Source organism: Alosa pseudoharengus, unplaced genomic scaffold, assembly GCF_046254945.1.
Source record: "Alosa pseudoharengus isolate Yale_2024_CS ecotype anadromous, Long Island Sound unplaced genomic scaffold, YU_APseudo_1.1 YU_APseudo_1.1_scf_1, whole genome shotgun sequence".
Lineage (NCBI taxonomy): Eukaryota > Metazoa > Chordata > Actinopteri > Clupeiformes > Clupeidae > Alosa > Alosa pseudoharengus.
Genome location: NW_027468564.1, coordinates 31,106,595 through 31,116,594, shown reverse-complemented (window position 1 = coordinate 31,116,594; position 10,000 = coordinate 31,106,595). Strand labels below are relative to the sequence as shown.

Sequence of the window (10,000 nt, the reverse complement as noted above, 5' to 3'; positions counted from 1 at the left end):
GGCTATGCAGTACACTTTAATTTGTTTAGTGCTAATAAAATGATTAAGCCTATTTGGACCGAGAGATGTTTACAATGTGACAATATGTCAGTCGTCGTGTGAACGAAAGTATGACTAGATAGGCTAATTGTTCTGAGCAAGCGTTGTCAATGAACAGGCTGTGAAACTGTTGGCTAAGTTACAGACAGTCATGGACAACTGATGCTAATTATCTGGGAAACATTCTCTATAGCAGCAGTCACGTTGTCATTGTTTGTGTCAAACAAGTTGTGGATTTGTTGTAACATAAAAAGATGACTTACTCTTTGCTGAAACCATGAACTGATGCTCGAAGCTCCAAGGTGGACGAAACTTGGAAGAAGTAGGTTCACGTTCAACAATTCCAGGATACGCGTTTTTCATTGGTTGTTGCGTTAAATCTTACCCAGATACAATAGAGCTATTTTCTGATTGGCTATTGTGTAGCCCCTCTCGTTATTTTTGATTGGCTGATTAAGTGGCAGGCTCAACTCCAGGGGAGACGCGCTTGATTCCTGCCGGTTCCATAGTGAGAGCGGCGCGGCCAGAGACATTGGGCGCTGCGGCATATTAAATATATAAATAGTTTTTTCTGCTTGAGAAATACAATGTGTGGCGGGAGAGCGTGACAAAAGACTGAAATGAGTGACTGTCACGCTCAATGCGTGACACTTGAGAGCCCTGACATCGATTCCCCTCTCACACACCCTGCACGCACTTAAAACGAAATAAACAGGCGTCTTAGTCTCACGCATGTTTAGGCAAAACTGTATCAGTAACGTTGGTAAATCTTCCATTGCACAAAATTATTTTTGTAGCACGTGCAACAAATGACAGTCGAAAGATACAATTACAGTGCTGCTATCAATTTGCTTGGTATATCCGCATTTCTAGTTTTCTACAAATGCAATCAATCAAATTGGCCTCCATCACTCTACCAACGCTAACGGTAACATTACCTAGGTCCTTACTGATATTATAAGATTAACGTACCTGCAGTAAAAACCAAGCATGTCCGATAAACATCCTCAGATTTATGTCGGCTTCAAGAAGAAATGGGAATTACATTTCATGTGAACATCGTCCTATCCTTATTAGACGTTCTCTGCGGTAAATTACAGTCCTTGTAGGAAGCGTCCATTGTTTTTTTCAACCCACTTTTTACTTTTAACTTCCAACAAAATTACGTCTCACTGCAACGATGTGCCATCTAGTGGACAAACGACGACTTATCGCCAATACTGGAAATGCAGCCATGATGATGGTGATGAATATTTATTATGGCTTTCTTTTAATCCTACTGAATTTGTAATTATGTATCGGCTGTTCTAATACCGATAGTATGTGGGTGCCTGTGTGTGTGTGCATGTGTATATGTGTGCACCGCCATCTACAGGCCAATGAGTGTACAGTCACTAAATGTACACATAACCTAATTTTTTTAAGACCCCCCCATGGATGAAATTCTACGAAACTTGGCATACCCCCAGAGAATGCCAGGTCAATCATACACATAAAATTTGGTGCAGTTCTGAACATCTTAACTGAAGATAGGGGTGATTAAAGCAGAATAATATTGCATTTTCATTTTTTACCGGGGGGGGGGGGGGGGGTGCAAATCACAAATGAGTGATTATGGGCCAGGTTGATGTGGGCCCTTGAGACCAACATACCATAAAAGATTATTTATCCTCAGTGCCACGGTTCAGGTAGTTATTTAGGAAAAACTGCTTTTTTTGCGGTTCGGGGGGCCCAGCACGGGGGTGGAGTGGCCCCCGGGGACGAAACGAAAATTTTCCGTAAAAGTCTAGTGGGGCTACATACCCACCAAATTTCATGTGCCCCGGTGGTTCGGTGTCCCGGGTATCGATGACCAAAAATTCAGGAAGTAGATGAAAAAAAAAAACAACTTTGACAATCCCTATATGACCGCTTCGCTAGCTTCGCTAGCGGCGGTCATAATAAATGCTTTGTGCATGAACTATGAACTACAGGTGTATTAACAAGTAAATGCTTTGTGCATGAACTATAAACTACAGGTGTATTAAAGGTTGTATCAGCGATGGCGAGGTAATGTCACTTCTGTTTGACGTTCAAACAAAACACAGAGCTAGCTCACTACACCCTCCCCCTCCCTCCCTCCCTCCTACAGAGATGTTTTTGTTGACGGCCTGCTTATGGGGCGGGCAGCTAGTGGATCGTTAGGACAGATTAGATGAATGTGATCATTTATGCTTGGGCCTTTTTTGGGCCTGCAATCGCTGATACAACCTTTAACACACAAATGTTTTGTGCATGAATTATGAACTACTGGTGTATTAACAAGTAAATGCTTTGTGCATGAATTATGAACTACAGGTGTATTAACAAGTACATGCTTTGTGCATGAATTATGAACTACAGGTGTATTAACAAGTAAATGCTTTGTGCGTGAACTACAGCTATTGTATGGCATGTGGAAGCATAGTGCTGACTCATCAGTGTTTGCTGTTCTGTGTCCTGGCTCATCAGTGTTAACTCTTGCCCATGGTATTAAAATAGCAAATTGATTTTGTCCTGTTAATTTAATTAGTTTTACCGTTTGTTAGATGTCGTTGTACTTTGCCCATCATTCAAATTAGAGCCTATCAGGTTATCCTGTTCATGTCTAAATGAAACTCAGATGTTGTAATTCTTTAGAAATCTATACAAAATTGTTGGTAACACTTTCTATGAAGGTTGTATTTATAACGCTCTATGAATGCATTCATAATGTTTTATAAGGTGTCTATAAAGCATTGTAATGCTTATTATTACCATCTATATGTATTCACAAGTTGTCATAACCAACTTCATGATGCATTATGACAGCTAATTATGAATGATTATAATTTTAATCTGAATAATGCATTATAAATATGTCAAGATCTGCCTACTCACTTGTCAGTTTTATGATGCATCTTGACATATTTATAATGCATTATTCAGATTAAAATTATAATAATTCATAATTAGCTGTCACAATGCATCATGAAGTTGGTTATGATGACTTGTGAATACATATAGATGGTAATAATGAGCATTACAATGCTTTATAGACAACTTATAAAACATTATGAATGCATTCATAGGTCGTTATAAATACAACCTTCACAGAAAGTGTTATCAAATTGTTCCATTCCTAAGAAGTGCACGTACAAATAAGCTCTGCATCACTGTGTCTTGACACTTCCGTTGTGACACTGTTACTTTCAGGAAGGAACTGTTGTCTTGGTAACAGGACCTGCAAACATGGCTACTGTTGCCTTAACAATGATGACTAGTGTTGAAATGTACTGCTCTTGTACTGCTCTTGTCAAAAGTGTATTTAAACAAAACAAAAGGGAAAAAAATAGTCCAACTACAGTGAATGCCTGTTTCTTTCATTTAATGGAATTTTATTTAATGTATCTGTCCATCTCTCTGTACCTTTAATTTTGGCTTTAGCTTTTATTCTATCTCTCTCTCTCTCTCTCTCTCTCTCTCTCTCTCTCACACACACACACACACACACAATGTCTTCAATGCTGAAAAGCAGAAGTAGCAGAATGCACACTGTACAATATGCCATAGATCTCTCCTAGGTGTGTCACTCTCCATCTAATAAACAGCGTATATTTTCTTTATTCGAACATTAGCCGGTTAGTTTTTTATACTCACCTAGTATCAAGAAAATAACTTGAGTTTTCATATTATATCAGATGATAATCCAAACGGTTTGTTTCGATGGTGTTTTCAGATGATAATCCAAAGAAGTATGTGTATGCCGTCAAGCAAAGGGAGACTGGCAAGAAAGAAGTATCTGTAAACATACACCCCTCCCTCTCTCTCTCTCTCTCTCTGTCGATCTCTCTCTCTCTCTATCAATAAAGTATCTTCCTTTTTTCTGGGCACCCCTCCCTATGTGTGTGGTGACTGTGGTTTACCAGCACAACTCACTCACACACAGAAAGAAACACACATACACAAAGAAAGAAAGAGAGAGAGAGATAGAGATAGAGAGACAGACACACACACACACACACACACACACACACACACACACACAAACACACTTACAAAACTATCACAATACAAATAGCTACTTCTCTCAAAATGTGCACACTGTTTATTAAAAAAACTAAAAAAATGTTGCCGCCCTATACTGAAATTAGTGGCATGCAACTGAAATGAATCATTCGATTGTGCCTATTTGAGAAATGAATCATTTTGTATTCATAGTCAGGCAATCATGATAGGCTTGAGGCTCCCACTTGATTCATGTCTTACTGTAAGAGGAAGTCATTTTACATAAGCACACTGTAAATTGTAAACTGTAGACTAAGTTTTTTGGCACTCATTTGAATCTACTACATGCCACAGAGAGCAAACTGAGTTGTAACCAGTATTGCATGTTGTTTGAGCTAAACTAGTACTACTAACGCAGACTGTATTGCAATATCATACTATGTTATGCCATTTTACAGTATACTATGCACCATGACACTAATGAACTAATGCTGAATACATTCATACTGCCATTTTTTGCCAGACTATTTTATCATGCTTTTTGCTATTTCAAATAATCTACTAAAATAAACATGTGCATGTGAGGTTAATCGTGTGTGTGTGTGTATGTGTGTGCGTGTGTGTGTGTGTGTGTGTGTGTGTGTGTGTGTGTGTGCGTGTGTGTGTGTGTGTGTGTGTGTGTGTGTGAGAGAGAGAGAGAGAGAGTGTGTGTGTGTGTGAGTGTGTATTTGGTTGTATTTGTGTGAGAGATCACATCACAGTGTGCAATGAAGCAGCAATCGGTTGAGTAATTTGTAACGTTTCTGAACATGGCAGAACATGGTGGAGGTTGACTTTAAATGAGAGCCCATGTCTCATGGAGATTATGCCTTTTAATGAGAGCCCATGTCTCATGGAGATTAACTCTTTAAACTCATTGAGTGCCAAAAACGTAATATTACGCTTTTCCTTCCCATGCGTTGAGTGCCAAAAACGTAATATTACGTTTTTAGCTTTTTTTTTTAAATTACGAAACTAGACACTCTAGCACAACTTATATGTGATTTTGTGAACTCTGTGATGAATGGAAATGAAATATATGACGATTGTGAAACTCATGAAAATGCACAATCTGGACATTTTATCTGGACATTTTATCATAACTCGCGTTGCCGCTTTGGGTCGAATCAGTGACGCATGCACGTCAGGTCAAAACCAGGCCATTTTCGTGGGTCTATCACTAGGTGGCAGTCTCGCCAGGTCTCGTTGATCACTTTCCGGAAGGTTTACACAAGTAAGTAACAGGCAACACTTCATATTTCATGAAAGATGTTATATCTCCATTTCTAGCAAAAAAACAGCGATTTTGATGAAAACTAGCCACTGTTTAGCTTGGGATTTTTCAGGAACAGAGGCTTGTAGAAATACACGGTTTGCACCCACCGAGAGCGTAAAGTCTCACCTTTCAAACGAGCCATTGTATGTGTTCATAGCTATAACACAGAATATGCTGTGGCTGTACAAAAATCATCAACAATGGTCTAGATTGCTGGCACTCTAGGACAAAGCTCCCGAAAACAGCTTGGCATTCAATGAGTTAAAGCAGGGGTGCTCAGATTCATCCCTTTAAATGAGAGCCCATGTCTCATGGAGATTATGTCTTTTAACCCTTGTGTTATCCTCAAATCTTACCGACACTCTTTATCCTTGGGGTCAATTTGACCCCAGCTAAATAAACCCTCATAAAATGATTATAATTCATATTGTTACCCAGTTTTTTTGTGACAGGTACTTAACAAGAGTGTAATAGCCACCACCAAAAGCCCCACCCTCCACACCCCTTTATGAACCTTGGAACCCTGGCTGGCAATATTGCCCATCCAGTGTCAGCAGCCCAAATGCTTGCTGTTGCTTCCCCTTTTGACTTATACAGTCCTGCCAAAATGACTTATATGTAATAAGTACTTGTGTATGTAATAATGATAATAACAATATGTTCTCATACTATTCAAATAATAATATCCATAATGTGTCAAATATTCATGTATCCTATGTTTCATACAGCTGGGGTCAAACTGACCCCAAGGAACATCAATGTACAAAATATTTGTATAGGACATTGAAAACATATTATTGTACAAATGTCATGCTAACTCTGTTGTACCCTTCAATTGAGGAAAAGTCATGAAACATGAAGCAAAAAAAAAAGGGTATCATATATTTTATGATGTTAAACGTTGCTTGGGGTCAAATTGACCCCAAGGATAACAGGAGGGTTAAAGCAGGGGTGCTCAGATTCGTCCCTTTAAATGAGAGCCCATGTCTAATTTAAAATGTCTTTTAAAGCAGGGGTGCTCAGATTCGTCCCTTTAAATGGGCAAAACATAATCTATGTGGAGGGTTGTGGGCCAAAAATGAGTTCATGTTATGCCACTTTTAAGCATTACATTGAAATGCATCATATCCTTTCTCAGCATTCCACTGCCTCAGAGAATGCACCATGGTGACCCCAGCCACTCACTCACATGCCAGGGTCTGTTGATCTCTGCTGACAGGAGCTCCACAGCGCCCCATGTGGTGAAACACAGTATTACATAGAGCAGGGCTGGACTCCACATTGGAGGGAGCTCAAAATGTTGACCTCAGTCCACACAATGCATGTGCCTCACTCTGTCATTCAAGTGGACGTCAGAAGTTTTCATAATGTTTGACTCCGCCCACACCAGATCTTCACACTCCAAACACACACACACACACACACACACACACACACACAGGCACACACACGCACACACACTCAGACACATACAGTACACAGATGTTAAATCAAACACCACAATTTACTCCACTGACTTCTGCTACGCTGCACTACCCGACATTAATAAATGACATAAATGAAGAAAATGTTGTCAACTTGCGTTGTTTTTTAACACATCTCTGTGTGCAGATAGGGACAACACATTCATTGTAAGAGTGTACCTTTAGTTGTGTAAAACTATTAATCTTTTCTTCTATATTGATCTAGTTTTACACACAGCTTCACAAGACCCGGTGCTAGGGCTCAGTTGTGTTTCTCAAGTGCCTCAAGTGACTTAGAGGGCTGAAATGTGGTCAGTTCATAGATGTTTGTAACCCAGTAGCAAAAAACAAAAACAATATTCTAGCCTCTGTAACTCTGTACTTCACAATCTTTCTGATAGTTTCCTAAGACACTACAGCGTCTCAGATTCCTAAAGAGGTCAAGCATTTAATGGTAAGCCAAAATAGGTGGGAACAGTGCCCTCTGATGTAAGCACAGTGCAATTTCGGGGGAAAAGGCCTAGAAATGGCATATCCCATATGAAGTTAAAAAGCAAACATAAATCAACATATCATCCCATGTGTACATATATTAGAATGGCAGGAAGGGATTTCACGCGCCATGCACTTTTAGTGGCGCCCATGATGGCTACGGACCTGATGTGCCCTCATAAGGACTCATTACCACAGTCAACTGTCACGTGCATATTACTCTGTGATCAGGGAGACCATGATGCGGTCACCGGTAAGGTGTACACGGTACACGGTAATTCTCTCTGTGTGTGTGTGTGTGTGTGCACTGCAGATTCAAATCAGTGTAGTTCTCTCTCTCTCTGTGTGTGTGTGTGTGTGTGTGTGTGTCCTTCCCATCTTGTATACTGTATCACCACTTATGCAAATCAATGTAGTACTGTGTTTTTACTTAATATTGTGGAACACCCTGCCTCTATACATCAAACAACAACTTCTGTATATGAAAGGTTTTAATTAACTCACTTTTATCTTGTAGCCTACAGTATTTCTTCACATTATTTCACATTCTACTGCTGCTATTTACAGGGTCTTCATATTTGCACTGCATTGTGTGTGTTGTTGTATCTATCTCCTTACCACCTTGTGAATTCTCATTTTTACTTAATTCTAAATCTCTGGTGTTTTATTTATTGTTTTGTTTGTTTGTTTGTGTTATTACATTGTTTTCTCTTACTGTGTTGTATGCTCCAATGAGCTACATTAGAAATGTGCTACATACATTTACAAATAGAGCTTATTTACATCATTATAATTATTGTTATTACTATTACTTCAATGCCGTGGCCTACTGGGGCAGCCTTGGCCTACTGGTTAGCACTTGGACTTGTAACTGGAGGGTTGCCGGTTCAAACCCCGACCAGTAGGCACGGCTGAAGTGCCCTTGAGCAAGGCACCTAACCCCTCACTGCTCCCCGAACGCCGCTGTTGTTGCAGGCAGCTCACTGCGCCGGGATTAGTGTGTGCTTCACCTCACTGTGTGTTCACTGTGTGCTGAGTGTGTTTCACTAATTCATGGATTGGGATAAATGCAGAGACCAAATTTCCCTCGGGATCAAAAGAGTATATACTTAAACTTATACCTATGAACAGTTAAAGTAGCACAAAAGGATGACACTTTAGCCTTGTGGATCACTGAACTCTAAATCTTTAATTGACTCAATGCTGTACCAAAAAACCTCAGGAAGTCCAGTAGAAAGGTGCATAGAAAAAATAGGAGTGTACACAACAGCTTTTCATATAGACATAAGAACAAAATAGTCTCTTAAAAGAACACTGTCTTATCAGCAATGCATAGTCTTAAAGGCAGAATCTGTATATTAAATAGTGTCAATAGTATTTTTAAAAAGTGCAAATAGATAAAGCAAGTCTTTTTAAAATATAAAATAACAGTCCATGTAAGACTTCTTTGCAGCATTCTATAGAAAAATAAGAAATGACACAGGAGGCTAACACAAACCACCCTTTGTGAAAAAAAGAGAGCTCAGTTGTGCTTCATGTTGCTAAATAAATAAACCTTAAAACTGACTCAATGTGCATCAATATAATCTGGCAGTGAAATGTGACATAGTTCACTAACATCATCTGCTTACAATGACTCAATCTGGTCACGAGTCCCTAAGTACCTTGTCTATAGAAAGGAAACCTGCATGACAATTTATCTATAGAATAGAATCCTACATGACACCTTATCTATAGAATAGAATCCTGCATGACACCCTTTTGCATGACTCTTTAGTTGGAAGGAATTTTATAACCTATGCGTAAGCAAGCACTACATAACATGTCTTAGATGGTGTTATTGTTATATAAAAGTTGGAACATCTTGTGAACATTGGCAGAACACATTTTTGCAACGTGTTATTTTGCGCTTATACATATAAAATCTTCGTGGAGATTTGCTTAATCAGTTCCTCTGATTTTGAATGAGATAAAGAAACAGTGGTGCCACTGAAGGTCCTGCAGAAAGAGATCTATGGTTTAGCATATGCTTTCATTTGACTGTACAGTACAGTAGGTCACCTGTGACCGGTTTCATATGACTTGGTGCAGTATCAAAATAGCTGCTCTCTAAACTGTTCTTCTATATGATACAACAGCTTCAGATTGGTTCACCTACAATGTATCTATACAGAAATATTCCTCAATACATGAGGAAATATATTAATTGTATTTTTTATGGTGAGCCAAGCTTAGCTTACATACATTTTGCATAATCTTTAACTATTGTGCTCTTATACTTTTACACAATAGTGTAAGTGTGAGTGTGTAAACTTAGACGATACACACTACCATTATCCTCTATTCAATGCTAAATGGCGCTAATGGTAGCAAACAGTGGAGTACCCATATATGAGCCAAATATGAGCCGTATATAAGCTTTATCTGCCCCTGGAGTCTTTTGAATGTGACTGCCTGCACTTGTGGGGCTGGAGGCATCTCCTCTTTTTGTTTTTTTTAAGTATATTTTTTGGGGGGTTTTTAGCCTTTTTTCCAACAGGACAGTGAAGATTGACAGGAAGTGAGTGGGAGAGAGAGAGATGGGGTGGGATCGGGATATGACCGCAGGTCAGATTCGAACCTGCGTCCGTGGGCACTTGTGCCCGTACATGGTGCGGGCGCTGTAGCCTGTTGCGCCAGAGCGCCC

At 39.4% G+C, this 10,000-nt stretch overlaps 2 protein-coding genes across 7 annotated transcripts in view; both read right to left on the bottom strand.

Annotated features, from left to right (window-relative positions):
* The window catches only part of LOC143125264 (adhesion G protein-coupled receptor E5-like), a 22,509-nt gene extending 18,707 nt beyond the window's left edge, over window positions 1–3,802 (bottom strand). Inside the window, exon 1 of the mRNA XM_076286604.1 lies at window positions 3,697–3,802. Within this exon, the coding sequence (XP_076142719.1) occupies window positions 3,697–3,727 (31 nt within the window). The 5' untranslated portion in view covers window positions 3,728–3,802. The remainder of the gene's footprint in view (window positions 1–3,696) is intronic.
* A 4,682-nt stretch (window positions 3,803–8,484) lies between these two features.
* LOC143125183 (adhesion G protein-coupled receptor E5-like) overlaps window positions 8,485–10,000 on the bottom strand; it is a 33,130-nt gene continuing 31,614 nt past the window's right edge. For all 6 annotated transcript variants that reach the window (XM_076286574.1, XM_076286573.1, XM_076286575.1 and 3 more), the window contains one exon: window positions 8,485–10,000. This exon is cut by the window's right edge and continues 666 nt beyond it. The gene's annotated coding sequence lies outside the window, so the exon portion shown is untranslated.